Below are 21,806 nucleotides of genomic sequence, written 5' to 3'. Positions count from 1 at the left end.
CCAGAAATTACAATGTATTAGTTTTTTAACTATTTATTTGTATGATACAGCTGCAAATAAGTATTTGAACACCTGTCTATCAGCTACAATTCTGACCCTCAATGACCTGTTAGTCTGCCTTCAAAATGTCCACCTCCACTCCATTTATTATCCTAAATTTGATTCACCTGTTTTAAGTTGTTAGCTGCATAAAGACACCAGTCCAGCCCATTCAATCGGTAAGAATCCAACTACTAACATGGCCAAGACCAAAGAGCTGTCCAAAGACACTAGAGACAAAATTGTACACCTCCACAAGGCTGGAAAGGGCTACGGGCAAATTGCCAAGCAGCTTGGTGAAAAAAGGTCCACTGTTGGAGCCATCATTAGAAAATGGAAGAAGCTAAACATGACTGTCATTCTCCCTCGGACTGGGGCTCCGTTTAAGATCTCACCTCGTAGGGTCTCAATGATCCTATGAAAGGTGAGAAATCAGCCCAGAACTACACGGGAGGAGCTGTTCAATTACCTGAAAAGAGCTGGGACCACCACTTCCAAGGTCACTGTTGGTAATACAATAAGACATCATGGTTGGAAATCATGCATGGCACAGAAGGTTCCCCTGCTTAAACCAGCACATGTCAAGGCTGTCTTAAGTTTGAAAATGACCATTTGGATGATCCAGAGGAGTCATTGGAGAAAGTCATGTGGTCAGATGAAACCAAAATAGAACCTTTTGGTCATAATTCCACTAACCGTGTTTGGAGGAAGAAGACTGATGAGTACTATCCCAAAAACACCATCCCTACTGTGAAGCATGGGGGTGGTAGCATCATGCTTTGGGGGTGTTTTTCTGCACATGGGACAGGGCGACCGGGACCATGTATTGCGAGATTTTGGGGAACAACCTTCTTCCCTCAGTTAGAGCATTGAAGATGGGTCAAGGCTGGGTCTTCCAACATAACAATGACCCGAAGCACACAGCCAGGATAACCAAGGAGGGGCTCTGTAAGAAGCATATCAAGGTTCTGGCGTGGCCTAGCCAGTCTCCAGACCGAAACCCAATAGAGAATCTTTGGAGGGAGCTCAAACTCTGTGTTTCTCAGCGACAGCCTAGAAACCTGACTGACCAACATAAGATCTGTGTAGAGGAGTGGGCCAAAATCCCTTCTGCAGTGTGTGCAAACCTGCTGAAAAACTAGAAAACGTTTGACCTCTGTAATTGCAAACAAAGGCTACTGTACCAAATATTAACATTGATTTTCTTAGGTGTTCAAATACTTATTTGCAGTAGTTAAAAAATCATGCATTGTGATTTCTGATTTTCTTTTTTTGATTATGTCTCTCACAGTGGACATGCACCTACGATGTCAATTTCAGACCCCTCCATGATTTCTAAGTGGGAGACCTTGCAAAATAGCAGGGTGTTTTTTTTTCCCGTCTTTGTTGTTTTTCCGACAACATCAGTGACCAGTGCAAGTTAGTGTCTGTTAGCTCACAGGGCTCTAGAGTGCGACTAACATCTTCCTTAGGTTGCACCTAATGTCCTCGCATCCGCTGCCTCTCCACAAACGAAGCAATGTTGTTATATCAATATGGTTTAATTTTGCGTTACGTGACACATTTCTTCTGTAAAGCCGCGAAGAGACACAGTGCCAGTCCACACTGCTGACATTTGTCCACAGTTTTAATTGTTGTTAACAGAGCTGTATTTTGTATTGTATTCTGTATTACGAATGAGAGGCAAACCTGTATTTTTACCAGTGTTCCGCTGGTAACTCTGCTATTGCAGCGGCCACGGGGAAAACCACAGAAAAAGTAATTGAATAAAATTAACTTCAGTCTGTAGAATAATAGCAAGTGAGACGAAGGTTGGACGGAGGCTGGACCTGGGCGAGAGATGTGACCCATGGCCAGGATATCATAGTTCATAAAAATGCAGCGCAGTGACGATACAGACATTTTGTACACACGTGTGTAACTCTGCTGACCAGCCATTTGACCCGTGCTGGACCCATTTACCATCCTGCGTGCTGGACCCTGAATAATGAGTCCGCTGTCTCTCTATGAGTAGGCCTAGCGTACGTCCATCGCATTCCCCATCTCTCCCTAGCTCTTTTAATCAGTTATTGTTGAAAACAAGTAGGAGAAGGAGCTTTCTCAGAGATATATTTTTTTCTAAAATATATCCTAGGCTATGTATTTCAGATCATTTTCATTTACATGTGTTGCAGCTGTATGTATGTATATCTTACAACTTCAACATAAGAGGAATGTAGCACAATATGGATTGTGATCGTAATATTGATCAAAATAATCGTGATTTTGGCCATAATCGTGCAACCCTAGTCCACGCTAAATGGAAGGGGGACATCATTTAATGTTGGCTACTGACATACAACCACATTGCGCATTGTAAAGAGAAATTTCAAACCTGAGGCCCAATTCAGGGACGGTTTTGAATCATTTACAATCCCGTAATTGTCTCCATATGTTGTCAGCCCGACTGAGCTGTGACTCAGTTTTGCTCAGTTTTGCTTTTGCTTTAGCTCTAAGTTCTTCATTTACTTTCCTTCTTTCCTGTGATAGTCCTGTCCCAGTATCAGCCATAACTACAACAAATAACTTCTACACAATTATGCCTATTTAAAGAAATTTACTGCTACATTTTACCTTGCTGGACACACACAGACTTTTCCGGTGTTACTGAATGTGTTACTGTAGCGCCGTCTACCTGTAGGGCATTATTAAAAACTATATGAAAAAAGTGCTTGTTTGCTGCGACAGGTCATTTTTGCTCTTTAGATGAAAAATTACCCAGTTTCAGAAGGATTTAAAAGTTACATATAGTCACTTTAAATTACCAAGTCAAGCCAAACTGAATTCTTCAAAACTCAAAAACCTATCAATACTGTATGCACAGTCAATTCAGAACAGATATTTATTGTCAGATCCTGGAGCATGCCAGTAAAAACAGTAATCTGTTGCACTCATGACACACAGCTCCAATTAGTTGCTTTCCAACTGTGATGAAGACAGTCTACGCTCAAATGTCTCTGTCAAAGTATTACGCATGACTACAAACACATAGAGCAAATGTACACACTCACATGCACATATATACACAGCTCCATCACCTTTTGTCACACAATCCACCCAGCAATCATTTACTTAAACATCATGCAGACGGGTAAGGGTGCTACACATTCTACACTCAAAACGTTTTACACCTCCAATCTTTACCATTTTCAAATGAAGCAAAAGTTATACACACATTAAAAACAGCTCAAGTGTTATTTTTGCTTTACAGCAAGTAATGACACGAAGTTGGAGGAGTTCATTGGAATAGGCTACTCTGGAAGGAAGGACTTCAAATGCCATTTGAATTATCCTTGTTGCGTCTATTAGCAGTGATACCATTAGATGTACGGAGCAGCAGGTTGTAAGAGCGGTCGTCTACCGATCTGAAGGTTGGTGGTTCAATCCCTGCTGTTCCATTTCAAAGTCTATTTGGGCAAGAAACTGGACCCCGAATTGCCCCTGATGCACCATTGTAGTTCAAATGAGTTTGAACAGCTGATGTATGGCAGCCTCAGCCACAGTGTATGAATGTGTAGGAATGGTGTATGGTTCCTCTACTTACTTTGAGTAGTCTTTAAGACTAGAAAAGCACTATATAAATAGAGTCACTTTACATGTACATGTATACAGCAGTTCAGTACTATGCTCAATGCGGATATGCATATATTTCTGCTAATCAATTTCAAATGTGCAAATGCATTATCTCATTGCATTATGTCCATTACTGGAAACGCACACCCACACAAACATTTGTTGCCAAGCAGCACGCTGCTTTTTCTTCACATGAATGTGGCCTTGGCATACACACTGCAGGGGTCACAGATTATATGCACAGTGGCATAATGACTAGGATTAATGCTGCAATTAATGGTAAGCCAGCCCACAGTGGCAGTTGTAAGATCAAACTTGCAATGGCCAAACCGGGGTGAGTGTGTCAATGTGTGACAAAAGGAAGGAACCCGATGCTCCCAAATGGTGCACAGATAAAGAAATGGGCTATTGGCCAAAACAACTTCTCATTCAAGTGAAATAATACTGTCAGGGTTCTTTTGAGCAAGAATAGAGGTAGTTAAAGACTCAAAGTGTAAAACTGTAGTTATGCTGTTCAGCTACCACTGGCTGGCTGTCACAAGAATGAAGCCTCCAGTGATCAACAGGAGATGATTGCAGCTCTAATATGTCAATACATACATAGAATACAGTATAACATTATTAGGATGAGATAAGAATATCTTGGATGAAATGTCTGTTCAAAATCCTAAAATGTTCTGGTGTTCTGATGATGACCAAATGGAGTGGTTGTTTAGATTCAATATGTATTTAAGCTGCCGACTTTTGTTTCTAAAACGTGGCAAAAAAGACATTTGTATCTGGAAATGGGTAATGGTATCTTGTAAGCCTTTTTGGACTGGGTATACCTTTTGCGTGCATGACACAATTATAAAATGATTAATTCATTCACGCATATAAAACATGTAGCAGTACATGTAGTTTACATTTCACTACACTAAAATGCAAACAATCCCAATATTTATTCTACGTTGTTGATGACCGCCCTCTGATATCCTCTCCCATGCATGGCATTTTCTTACTAAAGAATCACAAAATAACTTCTCCTCCCATCTCTGAAATTGGTGCCATCATAAGACCTGCGACTGATACCTGAATGCCGTTGTATGCGTGTTATGGGGGTCAAACTTCAGAGGAGATGGACTTGCTCTGATGAACTTGCTCTGTGCAAAGTTGTATTTGTGTCTCTGGTAGGAAAGCAGGGTAACACTAGCAGCCCCTAGAGATGTGCAGCTAAGCTAAACACATCCCATAATGCTGCCTGAGCGGGAGCAAGGTTAAAAGTTTTAAAGTTTGTCCAGAGAAGGGCAGGAGAGGCTATGAGTTCAGTTATGCCAAGATCAGACTACACAATGTTTTTGTCTTTAACAGTCACTATGTCAGACTACACAGACATATTGCCAAAAAATGATTGCGGTGTCTTAGACAGAAGAGTGGCAACACTACAAGTATGACACCAACCAGGCCCCAGACTGATTATGGTGTGCTGTCGTGAAGATCACAAGTTCATAGGTCAACGCTTAAGTGGCGCGTCAGCCTCTCAATAACTCACCAAAATCTTTTAAACTGACCAGCAACTGTGAATGTTTTCAGAAACATGCTTTGATGAATTATTTCTGTAAAGATCCGGGATCCCCAAAAGTAGCGTTAGCCCAATCAGGTGCAGCCGTTATAGGAAGGTATAGCCTCTTTTCTTTGCTTGTCAGTGGTCAAAGTACAAGAGAAATAGATAGCTGCTGGTGGCTACCCCACTAACTTGCAATGCTGGGAAGCGGGGCGATCCCTGCCATGAAAAAAGCCTCTTTGCCCTTCACCAGACAGCAGACGTAGCATCTCTCCTTTTTTGCCATGTTTACATGTGTGCGCTACAGAACGCTCTCTCTTCCTGGTCAATGTCAAGGAACACGTCATAGAAGATGTCACACTAGGCGGAAAAAGACAAAAACTTCTGACATGCTAGACGTTCTATGTCGTGGTCATGAGGCGTCACAGATTTAAGGTCGCTGACCTTTGATCAAGTTACACTACAAGAGGTAAAGGCACATGTTTGTAGGTCCCGGATTTGAAGTTTTAAAGTTTGTCCAGAGACTGGCAGGAGAGGCTGTGGCATTATTTAAATCCAAGGGTTCTGGAATGTGCCCAGTAAATTTCATTAGATAGCAATATTCCTTAAAACAAGTGGAATTCTTTTTCACATGATTAGCGGGTCACCAAACATATAGATATCCACATATATAGACATTTCACGTTTGCCCTCGTCATGAGTCAGTGTAAAATTTTGACTGGAAGGTGTTGCTAAATTGAAGTTAAGGAGTCAGCAACATGTCTAACGTCAATTTCAAGAAAATGTTTCTGGTACTCTGGACAGATCATTATCACCAGCCTTAGGCCCTGACATTCCAACATTCAGATACATCAAACTCTTTTGAAGATGAGTGTAAATGTAAATGTGCTGTATTTATATAGTGCTTTTACATCTACAGGGAACATTCACCATTCACACACATTCATACACTGTGGCCGGGGCTGCCGTACAAGGTGCCACCTGCTCATCAGATAAACATTCACACACATTCACACTCCGATGCGCAGCACCGGGGGCAACTCGGGGTTTAGTGTCTTGCCCAAGGACACTTCGACAATGACTGCAGGGTTGGGGATCGAACCACCGACCTTCCAATTGGCAGGCAACCTCTCTACCACTGAGCCACAGCCGCCCCAGTAAACAGCATCATTGTTAGAAAACAAAAAGCATATCCATAGGCAGCTGAGCAAAGCTTCCTGTCCTGTCAGTATAGTACATTTGCAGTCAGGTTAATTTATCAGGGGACTCCAGCGGGAGAATTTGCTGAATTTGTGAGAGCAGTGTCTGCTGTGTTAAAACTTGGCTGTGCTGAAGGCAGATGACTTAAAAGATGAAGAAAGCTGCTGCTCAGATGCAGAAGACTGAATCTGGTGTTGTGCTAAATGAGTTGAGACAGAGTGAGCTTCTGAGTGCTCCTGTGCATAGGCAGGGTCAAAATACAAGATTTGGCTTTGGAGGCAACAAAGTCTGTGTCCCTCATTGCTCATTATTTTCCTCAAATGAGGCAGAAAGGACGCAATTGAGCAAAGTCAACTAATTTACCCCCTAAAGTCACATCAGTGACACAGACGTCAACAACACTATTAATCAACAGGTTAATTGTAGTAGCACTACCTGCTGCAGCAGTGCCTAAAGCATACATACTGACTATAAAAAGGAACACGTTTCATGATGATTGTTAGTGTTTGAAGCTGTGCTTAGCAGACGTGTCTGTCACACAGATCTGTCATGAAATTGTACTCTGTAACTGTTTTGCCAACCCAAAGTAAATCATTAACACATGCAAAGCAGTGAACCTACCTTGTCTTTCAGCATTTTAGCTTTCCGGCTGTTCTGTACAAGTCGTCTCCCTAGCTTCTTAGCATACCAAATAGAGGCAAACATAGCAACAGGTATAATAATAAAATGTTCTTTGGTCTGCGGTGACAGCCCAAGCGGCTCTGGCTGCTTCCCATTTGTTCCGAGTGCTCCTTATCAGGGGACTGTAGCGCACAGACAAGAGCAAAAAAAGAGAGGGACGGAGAAAAGACTGGATGATGCTGAGACAGGTCTCCGTCAGCCACAAAAGCAAGGGGCGGGAGGGAGGGAGAGAGAGACTACGGGGGAGAGAGCTTAAGAGTGAGACGAAGGAGGAGGGGCCACCACTTTCAACGTGGAAATAACATCTTCAACACCAATCAAAACCTGCTAAGAGGTTGTCGTCTAGGTGAGGGTTCAAAAGGGAGGGGTGATGCTCTGCTCTCACTATACCTATGCCAGCAACCACTCATCATCCTAAATCCAACAATCAACAGCAAAGATTTAAGAATTTTTCCACATATAATGAAGTGTCTCACTGATGGAAAATTATTTTTTAAAGTTTTAATCCTTAATATTTTCCTCATAGTCTGCTAAATATTTAGATATATTGTCAGGTACCGCCACTGAGAGAAAAAGAAATGCAGTTAGCATTTAACCAGAAGTGCAAAAAGGAGTAACGTGTAGAGTAATGTATAGAGTTTTTACATAATAAACAGTAAAATATCATAAATATATAAGATGTGAATATGCTAGATATACAGTAGACACTATATATATACAAATATATAAATACATTTTAACATTACAACTACATGCAAACACCATAACAGTCAATGCTACTGGCATAATATGCCTGTTTTGCATGGTATCAAATTGCATATTTTCTTCCAGAGTGCACAGGAGATGATACATGCACATTCTGAACATGATGTGAATAATAAAAGCTGGTGCATGCACACCTTTCACCTAATGTTGGAGACACCATTGACCATGACCTCACTATGACACTGTTAAATGTCTACTTTAGTCTTCTATATCAAAATATGAGTAGATAAACCCTTGCAGTTCAGTTTGTTTGGCAGCACTGTAAACAAATAGTTTTTCCTCTGTTGCATTTCTGACGCAGTAGCTGTTGAAGGTGTGTTTTCTGTCCCCAGTGGCCGATACATGTCTAGCTTAGAACTGAACTGAGACCTGTATTACAAAAACACAACTGACGTTACCATCAGTACCATATGAATTGCCAAATAAACCAGAACACAAAAAATAACTGCTGTATTTTGCATTTAGAATAAACCTGAAAATAAGGAAGTGAAGAACGCAAACACTTTCTCAAGGCCTTTCAAAAGCCAGCGTAATACTAAATATTAATAATAATAATAATAATAATAATATTTAGCATTGCAACGCTAAACTGATGTACCGTCCATGAACAGGCTTTGTCCTGCTTCAATCATATTCTCTGCGGCAACACCTTAACTTTGTGATACAAAGTGAGGGTGGGCCATGCATGTAATGTTACATTCAGTATATACTGTCACTAAAGTTACATCTAGGTAAATTCTATTTCACATAATGAAAAAGAGCTGTTGTACAATCAGTGCGTTTGGGACAGAGAATGGTCATTGTGGTGGACAGAAGGTACACATCTTCAACTTCCACATCAACAATCTCCACCAGCCTCAACAAGCATCCAGTCACAGTTCTTGTGTTCCCAACATGGTATCACCATCACAGCCATAGCTCCAACCTGTAAATACATTGCATAATGCTGTTGCTACACAGTCCAAGCACAAAAACACTGAAGCTATGCTGTAACCCCTAAACGTAAAACAATAAATCAAGCATTAGACTTTGGTGTAGGTAATACAGGAATCAATACAACATGCTGGGAGAGAGGTGATTAGTACACTGACAGTCGCACACATCAGGAGTTAAATATGTTTCATTAATATTACAGGCGCTGACATCTCACCTCATAATGAGCCATATTAAAACTCCTATCCCATGCATCATCCTCTTTTCTCTTTCTAACCACAACGGAATATATAAAAAAATAAGTTTTATATGAATATATATAACACGTCTGAACCTAGACGTTCTTTGTTTTACTTCTGGGCTTCAGTTCAAACCTCTCTAATCAATTAGTTGACTGGCTTTTAGTGCTGTAATTAACCAAAGAAAATCCTGGATAACTGAAGTTGTGAAATTTTCAACTAAAAATCAACTGGAGGGGCGTGGAGGGGCAGGAAAAAAATGCAAGATGAAATAACTGTACTGTTCCGCAGTACTTGTCCTTGTAGGCTATTTGCAGTATATTAAATAATTTTTGACCAAATTGTTTTGCACTAAAATGACACTCGTTTGTTGGCTCTGACAGCGCTGCATCAGCGCTCTGGGTCCTCGCACGGAGCGGCTGAACACGGACACACGAATAGACTATTAGTTTTAAGAGCAAGCAACAGTACGACAGTGGCGAGGAAAAACTTCCTTTTAGGCAGAAACCTCGGTCAGACCCAGGCTCTTAGTAGGCGGTGTCTGACGGGCCGGTTGGGGTTGGAATGAAGAGTGGCAATAACAAAAATAGACAAAAATTTGTAGTCTTTAGCAGTTCTTTGTAGTAGTTTGCGGCATAGCAGGACGCTGTGCGGCATTACAAGGCACAGCAGGACATAGCAGGGCACTGCAGTGTAGCAGTAGTTCTTTCTTCAATCTGTCCCCAGTGGGTTGGACTAATCCAACAAAAGAGAAAACAGGGGGGGGGATTCTTAAGACAGCCTGTTTGAACACCTGTGAAACAGGGATGCTCTAAAAACACCCCCATTAGCAATTAATGCTTTCCACCCATAGACAGTTACGGTCTTTCTTCCACCTGAGGAAATTAACACGGCAAAAAATCGATCAATAAGAAATTTGGTAGAGCCAGAACATATCGACCAATAAATCGACTAGTCGACTAGGAGATTACAGCCCTACTGGCTTTACATTCAAATAATTCTGCAACAGAACCACAACAAGACCTGAAAGAGGTCTGTTCCTCCCACATCAGAGCGTGTGCGTTGACAGCGTATTCCGGACCAACCTCCTATAATAACACGGCTATCACTAAAGAGAAGGCGTGCTTGCAGGCTAATTGCCTGGAAAGATGACAGCACACAGCTGAACAATGATCAACTACAGGGTGGGGAGGATGACGTGGTTGTGTTTTTCTCTCAGCTTGGCTCATCCTGTCCTGGTTTGTCCTACAACAGCGCTTTCTGTTTGCTGTTTGCTTTCACTGCAGATGGATGCGATAGATAACAATTTCCAGTACTCCCATCTTCTGCATCTTTTACTCCTCTGTCTAAATCTCACAAAACTTAATGTTGATATTGTATTTATCTGATTATTTATCAGGCTTGAATGTGCTAAGGTTAAGCATAGGTAATATTTGTGGTACTTATTATGATTGTAGGATGTGCAGTATGAAATCAGATAGTGGTGCAATATTTTTAATTTGATATGGTACTGTGCAGTTGTACATTTTTGCATTGTGCGGTAGATAAGTTATTGACCTTGACTGCCCAAGACAAATTTCTCCAATAGGAGACCATTAAGGTTTATCTTAGCTTAAAATTATACCTCTTGTGCTCAACAAGACCTCCAAACCATACAACGGTAAAGGCATTTATTACTTTGGTCTAATATGAGCCACAGTAGTGTTCCATAAGATAGAGCCCCAAGAGGTGGCAGGAAATATAACCCAGAGGTGCACTTTCCATCCTCATATCTATCCCAGAAAACGTAACGGCTGTGGGTTACACATAGTGTGAAAACGCTCACAGATTGGTAAGTTTTGGGCACAAAAACATCTTAGTTAAGAAAAAGATTGTGGTTGGGGTTAAACTTTTTTTTTTTTTAAGTTTCTTGACATCCATTTGTTCTGGGAAGTTAAAATAAAAAATAAAACACATACTGTTAACTTTCATTTTCAGATGGGACTTGAACCCCAGTCTCCTGTTTTACCTATCCACCACCCAACCTGTGTGCTTATGCCGGCAGGGCGTCGTAGCTATCTTCAACGTTTTCCAGACTTCCAGATTTCATGCAACTCAACATTTTATCTAAAAACAGGGCATTTAGGCAACATCTGCTGACGGATCTTTTAATGAATGGTAATTTCAGATTTTAGTGTATATATTGGCTGATCTCAGTGCAGCTTCACAATCAGGACAGTGTGCTAATTATCAAAATGGAAAATGGGGCTGATACCTTTAGAACCTGCTGTGAAAAGGTTGTTTTATTTGACATTTCCCCGGCAAAGCCACATTTTTTAGGCAGCATGGTAAACAACAACAAAAGCAAGCTGGTCCATCTGCTTGTTTCTTTGACATCACAAGGTGGAGGGCACAACATTTATTTTATCCTATCTCGACCTAAACTAAGTTCCTTTTTGTTTTGGTATTAAGTCCAGTTATATGGTCATCTTAAGAATATCATTACTTTTAGAAGCATATGTATATCAAATCATTTTCTTTCATCTGAACCCAACCTCATTATAAAGCTTTTATATTAAATGTATAATACAAAAAAACTACTTATTGTGAAACAAACAGCAGTCTGTGTAGCAGTAAAGGGAAGACAATATGAAAAGGAAACTGCAAATTCCTTTGTATTCTGTCTGGTATAGTGGTTTTGTTTTTTAGTTGTAAACTACTACTACTACTGAGAGCTTGGCGTGTTAAGGTTGGTTAGTCCAGGGTGGCTGATCCCAACTAACTGTGGAGGACTGTGATAGGCTGTCAAGCAGGGCTGGAGGAGGCTTTGGCCATCTGGAGCGAAGGGTCCTGGTGTCCCCAGGGTCACACTCAAGTTATGTTTGTGTGCAGGAGGAAACACAACTTTCTGTCTGGTGTGTATGTGTGCAGATGAGTTTGTGTATGCAAGAAAGATTGGTATGGTGGGGAGGAGAACTCAGCGGGGATGACGCTGATCTCGTCAAACCACCCTTGGCCTTATAAAGGTCAGCTACTTGCGTTTGCATTCTCTTATTCTACCAAAACACTTGCAGGAGGTTGATGTTTCCAAGGACCACACATCATTTAGAAGAATGTAATGGCAATAGATGTTTATGTTTTGTGGTAAAAGATAGTAGTGATGTGATAGATTTGTATATTATCTGGATTTGAGATATCTACGCCTAGTAACCCTCCCTGCTTGCAATTGTTGGTTGTGATTAGTTTAAAAAATACAAACAACGCAGAGCATATATTCCCACAACCAAGAATAGATAGGCGGTTCTCTTGGGCGGACACGGCGCTATGGAGATACAGTATGTCTAGCATTGCGAGACTGTGTGGATAAACTGAAATTTACTACAATTAGGGACGTGCTCTCCAAAACACTGTGCAAGTTGTCAGTATGCTGACTCAAAATCTAAACATTTGTAACAGTTCTCAGTACTACAAAGTGTGGCCTGTTTGCTTTGACTCCATTAACATCACTTCTGCAGGCTTCATAACCATTTAAGTGCTTTTTTCAATGTACAAGCTGGCCAATTTAGAATTCAGCAGAGGCAAGCACTCCTCACATCTGATGACCAACCCCATGACGATTTAACAAAATGTATTCTTGCAATTCAACAAGATGCTTTACCAGTGAAAACACAGGCTCAATATTGACAGTTCAACATTAAAATGAGAAAGACCATATTTCAAGCTGCTGTAGTCAAAATCATCGTCTGTTATTGATTGTTTGTGTGTGAAAATAAATAAAGCTGTATAAAGCCTTTAAAAATCTGAATGAATAAAAAGGGTCACCATATATCCAGCTTGTCCCACATGATGCTTAGAACCAGCCGTCGGCCACGGTCAGACTCCAAGTCTTGATTTAAGAAGCTATGACAGCACACTTACTACTAACGGTTCTTTCCATTTGATTATTTTTCCACTGTACATTTCACTTTCCGTTGTTTAAGAGCTGACCATAAAATGCAGTCCTCATTTTCGAAGATGTTCTCTTTCAACAAAACTAAATTACACATTTCTAAACACACGCAAAGAATAAAAAGCTATTTTAAAGGCAAAGTGCACAACATTTACCTCTTACAGAAACCTACTAAGAGGAAATCTATTTTAGAGGATCATATAGTGTGTTTGAGTGTAGGCAGCCCCCACAGAATCTTTTACCGAGATGGGCCTGTGGGTTATTTGCAGTGCATTATTATGCTCAATCTAGGTTTGATAGGAACTCCTTGTGAACAGGCCATCAGCAGGAGAGGTCAGTCAAACTTTGCGTGACATTTTAGCTCCTTGTGTTTCCTTATACCCTTTCTTTCCTTCACTGCCACTGGAAAGACATAAAAGAAAGGCATTCTACACACCAACAGAGGATCATGGACCACACATATGCAATAACAAAGGCCATCTGTTTACCATCCCCAACCAAAGACCTAATCCAACAGAAATAAAGCATTATGACTACTGCTTACAATTAAATAATGCAATACAACTAAAAGTAACTATTTTTAAGCCAAAGAGGTTTTGTGTTTTTTTGAGTTGACTTGAACTGTGTACCTGCAGCATTCTTCTGACCAGAGATTTTGTCTGGGTTCCAAGAAGGATTACAAAAGGTGTGGACTGTAACATTCACGCATTTTGTGAGGTTTTATCAGTTTGTTTGAATAAAAATATACAGTATCTTTGTCCTTTCACAATGCAAGCAAAAGACAGCTGGGTAACACTTTATGGGTAAGACTTTAAGAGGTGTGCAAAAGACTAAAATTACACTGTTATAACCATCACATGACATGATGTCTGTCATGAACATTAAGGAGTCTTTATGAATGTTTAACTTTTGTCATTAGGTGTCATTGTGTCACATTTGTCATCATTCGGTAAATTATGACACATTTAGTGCAAAGTTAGCATTGTTTGAGATGTTTGTGCTTTTACAAGTTGACATTAACCTTGACAACATAAGAAGTCATAAATATATCTTAGCAGGCTTAATTAGCTTAACTCAGCTAGATACAGTTGGCAGCAGTTGGCATTTACTTTAGTAATGTTATCTGTCCAAAACAGATTTAAGAAACGTCCAAATTATTTCTCTTTCCTTGAGGTCTATTATATTCATTACACAATTATATTGGTCTCATACTTAGCCAATGTAAAGACCAACCACTTATGACACTTTAATGTGGTGTTAACAAATTAAGCTAAATAGTTAGATAGTCTTTAAGTTTGATAACTAGGCCTGCTATGACATATTTATGACTTTTTTTATTTATGTTATGTTGTCTATTCTATTGTCAAGTTGTTATAAAAAAAGACATTGCCGTATTATGTTGTCTTGCTTAATGTCTAGTTTTAATAACACAAGTCTGCAATAAAAGTATCATAATTTACATTCAGTCAGAAACATTCATAAAGTCTTCTTCATTATCATGACTGGTGTCATGTCTGGGTTATATTGGTGTCAAGTCAGTCTTATACACATCCCTTCAAATAAAGTGTTAGCAAATGGTCAAATAGTCAAATATTTGTCCCTTGGAACAGACCATGCTTTAGTTGCAAGTGGCTTGCATTTTGATAACTGGACAGAACCCCCGTTAACAGGTGTGTCAGTGAAAGATAAACAGTGAAGTCTACCAATGCTGCAAAAAAACTTTTTCGCTTCACTCAGTCTTGTAAGTGCTCATCTTAGGTTACATTTGAGAGATCAATCTGATGTAAGAGACTGAAAACCCTTTGAGGCCTTTGATAGTATTTGATTGCAACATTATCTCCTGGGACTCAAGTCTCAAACTATTTTCACCTTCCAAGAACTGTTCAAATGTGACTGGCAGTTGGGCACTTTTAAAACAGGAGACACTTTAAAGAATCCATTTGATGACTTTAAGTCTAGACAGTTCCTCTGACCCAATTAAAGAGACTGAAAAGTGCAGTTTTATCAAATGTGTAATGAATATTCATGCATTTGCTATGATGAATTGGATTTTCTGTGTGACCTTTAGATGAGAATTCAGTTTGAGTGAATGTTCTTTACCCAAATCTTGCAGATATCAACAGTGGTCTGTAAAACCCTTGTTCTATGATTTTTTTTAGCAAGTGTTCTATTGTCTTTATGGATAGCACATTGCCCCTTAATATTAAATAATTTTGCATAAAGCTGCTCCACATTAAATACGAAAAGCAAACTTGTGAGACAACAAAAAAGATTATGTAACAAGAACTGCAAACCTTAGGCAAGGTTTTGGTTATAATGTTACAACCCTACATTTTAAGCAAAGGACGTAATGCTATCTCAGTTACATCAAATGAGCGGTATATACCTGCTTCCTGTATGAGCCATGGTTGACTGAATTTTGCAACATAGTTCTTTGTTCTGTAGGGTTAGGTTTCAAGACACAAAATGTTGGCGGTTAGTAAGAGGCAGGATGAAAACCTCCGTCTCCAGTTTGGAAGTCAAATGCCTTGTACAGTAGACCCATTCATCCAAGCAAACCTCATTCTTAAGAGGTTTTACAGAACTCCTTTTTCCTTTGCTACTTGGAGACGGCAGTCATTAAAGAAGGGTGGGAACAGATATTCCTCTGATTAACTCAGCAGTTAAATGTACTCAACAGTTGAATGTAGGACATCATTAGCATATGCACATACAGTTTATGTGCTGTAGTCTGTCACTGAAAATCTTTTTCAGAACAGGTGTTTTCTAGGGATGTAACAATGCCACGTGAATCGGTTAAAAATCGTTTCAGCTCACCTGGTAGAGCGCACGCCCATATACCGTAAAGCGGTTTAACCCACAATGCATCGGCCGCAGACTCGACTCCGGTCCACGGCCCTTTGCTGCGTGTCATTCCCCCTTTTCTCGCTCCTTTCATGTCTTCAGCAGTCATTTTAAGGCCCAAAATGCCTGATTTTAAAGAAAATTTTATAAATTTGTAAAGATTACAAATAGTTAAAATAAAAACTTAATCGAGAGGCAATTTTTAAACAGCCTAGGACGTGACACTAAAAAGTTCATTGTTAACAAACAATGAAATTATGTGGCTCGGGAAAGGCAAGTTTGGGGTTCCCTGCTGGAGCTGCTGGCCCCGCGACCCGTTAACGGATAAGCGGATGAAGATGGATGGATGGAAATGATGACCAATAATTATTATTATTATATGGTCATTTATGTTATTTTATCATAAGTTTAGTGTCATTTAAATTAATACGTTTATACATTTAGATAAGATACTCTGTCAATGGTTAATCATTTTTTGTAAACCATCTTTTAACATAATCGGATGGCTATTATAAAGTTGCAACTGACGCTTTAAAAACAAGTTATTGATTAATAAATGGTTTATAAAGCATCAAGTAACATTAATTTGGCCCCACTGAATCTTTTTTGTGATCTATCAAAGACATGATTATTTTTATTATTTGTGCACTTATAATATATTCTAAATAATGTATATTGATTAATCATTAACAAATACTTGATATTATAAAAGGTTATGAGTGCCACAATAAACTGTAACAATAACATACACAACTAATAATTCATTAGTTAACAGTAAAATAACTGTAAACTTAAGTTTAATTAACTATTAATTTACTATTTCTTAGCGAAGGTTATTGCTGTATTAAACATGGTTAAAATACTGACAGCTTAGCGGCGAAAGTGTGACTGTATTTCACTGGAGAGGATTCCAACAGTGGGACCTCTAAAAGTCTGCAGCTGAAAACAAAGAGGAGAGTAGCTGACCTTTAAGACACCGTGGATACTGCTGCTGTTGGAGTGGTGTTGCGTTTCATTTCAGCTTGTGAGGTTTTGGTGCGTTCAATGTTCAACTTCTAGCAGGTCCCAGATTCAAGCTATTATCGGCTATTATCTCAGCTCATAGCTGACAGTTCCTAAGCCAGCACGCCAGCTAATTACGGGCTTTCCACGTATGCACATGGATGTGCAGCGAGGCCGCAGAACAGACCCACACCGCCAAATACAAACTGCAGATGAGTGAATCTATTTTGACAAAGTGGTCATGACTAAAATAGTGTTCTACCCTCTTGAGTCATTAAAAGTCACACCCCCAACCTGCACCAAAATACATTTCAATTTGACCATTTGGCCTTAATAATAAACAAGCTGTTCTTTAACCTTACATTTTAATCATACATTTTTTAAACTATTCTATTTCAATTGGAAGCATTTTTTGTGATCACAGCAAGATTACGGTAACAAGTGGTGTGAAAAATCGGAAACACACGGGGGTTGGTTGAGGTGCTCAAACAACACCGGACTAACACATGCCAGTTTGTTCCATATAAGTCCCATTTTGTCAAACCATGCATTTAACTCAGTGAACAAATCAAAACACTCGTCGTCCCTTTCATTGATGGCATTGCTGCCAGATCTTTTGCTATCTCAAAGTCTTTCGTAATCCCACGTACAAACATTAGTAACTGGGCTGTGTCACGGACATAATAACTGATCCAAGGGGAAAAGATCGCAATTGAATAGAAATCAAACACTTCTTTTTTCTTTAGGCATATTAGCACAGCTGAGTCCACCAAACACTCTGTAATAAACTCAACTTCAGAAAATGGCTTACTGTTTTTGGCCATCATGTGGCAGATTACAAAGCTGGTCTTGACTGCTGCATCTCTGGTGAAAAAGCCTTGTTGCTTTTGCAGTTTGACTAGCAAAGCTTTAAATGCCCGTTCACACTCTGTATAATAATCCTTCAACACAGTGTTCTCCGCAAACTAAGCACACGGCTTTACCTTAGAATTCAGGAAATAAATACTTAGAAGTCCATGTTTGGTTAAAAACTCGGTGCTCTCTATTGACCTTCGTTATTTTCCCATGAGCTGACATTTTCTTTCCTGTCACGTTTCATGCAAGTGAGCTCAGTTCGCGTCTCACCGACACATTGAAGTTCTTCTTCTATGTATTTTAAATACACTAATACTATTTTAAAAGATTTAAAAGATATAAGGGAGAAATTAATACACTTACAACCAGAGAAGAAGAAGCTGCATACGTTCACACAAAAAACAAACAGTCGCCTTTAAATAAAAGCAATGCAGTTGTATTCCATGCATGATGTACACTTATTTACGTTTGATTGCTAACTTCCCATTGACCTCACGCGGGCTGGTTATGGCCGGATGTGGCCTGCGGGCCGTACAATGTCCAGGTCTGCTCTAGGAGGAGTTCGTTAAAGTACAACATTTGGAAATGGCCAAAATTGCACTCATTTCGATCTTTCAATTCAAAATGGGTGACTTCCTGTTTGGTTTAGGTTATGGCTCTATCTGCATTTTCTGTACGTCTTTACATGATACATATTTCTTCCAAGTTCTACGTTGAACATACTGCAGGGGCTGAATTGTTTCATTAAACTGCTATGTACAGTATAACTCACTAACTTCACCCTGCATGATTGACAGAGAAGTAATTGCCTGTGTGCATGTGTTTTTACGAGCAAACACTACCATGGAAAGAGAGTGACGATCAATTAACATTGCAGCAGTTACAATCAATAATCTTCCCTCAGTAACACTCTCCAATCAGTGGTGCTTGATCCAGCCAGCGTAGGAGGGCTTACACCTACTCTAGACAAACCATAATTTTTACCTCCCAATAGCCTTTACATTTACACCGGCTGTATTAAAGCAATTTTTCATTCTAAAATCCCAAGGCTGAGAAGAAACAAATAGGCTGAGCACAGAACGTGTGGTCCTAGGCCTGTTCACAACACCCTTACCCACTTTTCTCTCTCGCACTGCCTTTCTCATACTCACATTACAGATCCAGGCAGGTCTTTCTTTCCACCACGAGGGACTGAACCCGTCAGGAAATTACACTCATAGATCCCATGCCAATAGATCCCCTAATCACACCCAAAGTGATGTGTGTTAGAATTGCTAAAAACAACAACAAGAAATCAATTCATTATGTTATAAAACTGAGACCAGCAGGCAATTCTTTTTTGTGTGAGAGGACACTGTGGGGTCAGTGGTAGAGTGGTTGCCTACCAATCGGAAGGTTGGTGGTTTGATCCTGGCCCTGCATTCCCATGTCAAAGTGTCCTTGGGCAAGACACTGAAACCTGAGTTTTCCCTGATGCTGCGCCATCAGAGTATAAATGTGTGTGAGTGTTTATCTGATGAGCAGGTGGAACCTAGTATAGCAGCCTCGGCCACAGTGTATGAATGTGTATATGGTGAATGGTTCCTGTACTATGTACAATCTCTTTGACTAGAAAAGCGCTATATAAATAAAGTTCATTTACATTTACAATATAACAAAATTGGGTGAAAATTATCTTAAAATTATCAATTTATTTAAAAAAATGATTGGCAGTTTCTGGCTCAGAGATTTGTTCTCTTAAGGTCCCTCTCCAAAGTTTTTATTATAAAATTCTAGTAAACTGAAAAATACATCTCATGTTATCTCATTAACTGTGGTTAAATACATATAGGTCATGCATACACTACCGGTCAAAAATTTGGGGTCACTTACAAATTTCCATTTCACTCCATTATAGACAGGATACCAGCTAATCTGGGTGGGTGGCTGATCTTTAATGCAATATCTGCATTTCCCATTATCAGCAACCATTCATCCAATGTTCCAAAAGCACATTTTGTTTACTAATCTGATACTATTTAAAAAAAACTAACTAAGAAAACATTAAACAACCCTTTTGCAATTATGTAAACACATAATGTAATCTGGAAACTGCTGCCCGGGTTAAAAAAACAAGGCAACTGATCTCAGCTGGCATTGTGTCTATAATGTAGTCCAATGGAATTTTGTGAGTGACCCCAAACGTTTGACCGGTAGTGTATATAGGAGCCATTAATTAAGTGAGCACATCCTGAAGAAGGAAAAAACTTAACATCAAATAAGATATCTTCTACACCAAATACAACCAAAAAATCAGATTTTTATTTTTTTACTTTGTACACTGAGGATGTATCTGATGGAAAGTTTCTCTTTGCTTGCTTACTTTTGCTAGCATAGGAACTAGGAGGATCGGCTGAGTTGGCTGCCCTCCCGTTCAGAAACATTTTCAGCCAAAGATAAAAGAAACAGAAGCATGGGAAGAATAAGACCCAGACCTCACGGTCTGAACAGAAGCGGTATAACAAAAACTTTTACAGGACAAAATACTGGCTTTGACTTGGCATTGCTGCCAGAGAACATAGAGAACAACCACTGTGAACTTTGTTGCTGAGGAGGAGAGGCCAGGGAAGACAACTCTCTTGGAATGCAGGAACCATTTTAAATGCCAGATGTCAGTATTATATATTGGACCTTTAATTTACCAGCTAACACTAGCGCTAAATTGCTATTTTGGTTGACGAAGTGCTACCGAACACCAACACATACGTCATCTTTGTGACAACCTAAATGTTCCAATCAACCTGATGAAGTTAAAACACACAGTGGGAGGCTCACAGTTTAAGATTAAAACATTGACAGCACCCCAAAAAACAAGTTCACAGCTATTTTAACAAACACAGGGCTATGGTTAGCATTGCTAAGCCTCTATTATGAATGACCTCTTATTTTTTGAGCCAGTGGAGTAGGCCCCTGCTGCAAAATGCAGCTTTGAGGCACTTCTGGATTGGCTTCACTTTTAAGCCTGCACACAGGTGCATATTGCATATTACAGTTGGGTTAATTTCCGGTTTCACTGGTCCAATCTGGTGGATGAGTGACAAATGCCGGTTCAACAGGTTAGCATGAAATCAAAACGGTTGAACCTGCATTTATCACTATAAAACCTTGTGGAAAACCAAAAAGTAGCAGTAGCAGGTAAATAGTCATGGTTTAGAGGTGCATTACCACCGCTATATGGTCTGGAGTTGCTAAAGCGTCATTATGAACTTTCTCATAAGTATCACGGTCTCATATGGGAGCCATTCAGACAAGTGTGACAGCAAGTGGTAAAATCCGGTGTACCGGTCCGGTCCGGTGTTTGACCTAATTTCAAACCAATTTGAAATTGTTTACACCGGCCAAAGCCTATGGTGTATGTATGGGGACTGATTCCACTGGGGAAGCTGACATGGACATCTCTTTAAGACACATACTGTTCATACACAGGCTTTTGAAGACGAGTTGTGTATGGCTTCAATGATAATCAATTTCTACTGTGACATCAGACAACGTTGGTAACTCAAGTTTAAGAGGAAGTTTAGCAAATAGACAGTACACTTATAGTGTGTTCCAAATCGCGCACTTCTGTACTAAATACTAACTTTTTGAGTACACTTCGTTCACATTTTCAAAAGTGCGGTCAAATGCAGTACACTTTAATACCCGGATGTTGTACTCAAAACGGCCAAAAAATTGAGTGCGTATCGATGCACACTTTCCACACTCAACGGTCGCCATCTTGGCTACGTAGCGGAAGGGGCGGGGCTAACAACAGTCGAAAAACTTTTCATTAATGGCGGCCGTAGACGCGATAGCGGGGACTGCAGAGATATACAAATGTAAGTTTGCCTATAACATTTTATGTACCTGTATTTGTATATTTGGTTAATCTTAAAGTTTTTCATGATATTTTTATCGCGAATTATAACGTTTATTGGTACCGTAATTTGACATGCTAGCAAGTTAACCTTAGCTAGCTAACAGCGGCAGTTTAACCATACACGGCAAATCATATAAGCTAACGTTACATGTGTTGTATGTACGTTGTTGTTTATTGTGTTAAACTATTGGCCCACTGTAGAAAATGTCAGCGTTAGATGTATGATCTTGTAAATATAGCTTCACAAAGCTGCAAGCGTTAGCAGTC

At 39.7% G+C, this 21,806-nt stretch overlaps 1 protein-coding gene across 38 annotated transcripts in view; it reads right to left on the bottom strand.

Annotated features, from left to right (window-relative positions):
• dlg2 (discs, large homolog 2 (Drosophila)) overlaps positions 1-21,806 on the bottom strand; it is a 291,611-nt gene that overhangs the window by 103,856 nt on the left and 165,949 nt on the right. Inside the window, exon 1 of one of the 38 annotated variants that reach the window (XM_034889518.1) lies at positions 7,016-7,235. The exons of the other annotated variants lie outside the window; for them this stretch is intronic. Coding sequence (XP_034745409.1) covers positions 7,016-7,099 — 84 coding nt within the window. The 5' untranslated portion in view covers positions 7,100-7,235. Of the gene's footprint in view, positions 1-7,015; positions 7,236-21,806 lie in introns of those variants that run through there. 38 annotated transcript variants of the gene reach the window in all.

This window comes from Etheostoma cragini, chromosome 13, assembly GCF_013103735.1.
Source record: "Etheostoma cragini isolate CJK2018 chromosome 13, CSU_Ecrag_1.0, whole genome shotgun sequence".
NCBI lineage: Eukaryota > Metazoa > Chordata > Actinopteri > Perciformes > Percidae > Etheostoma > Etheostoma cragini.
The sequence above is the reverse complement of the archived record's forward strand: the minus strand, read 5'-3'. Positions and strand labels throughout refer to the sequence as shown.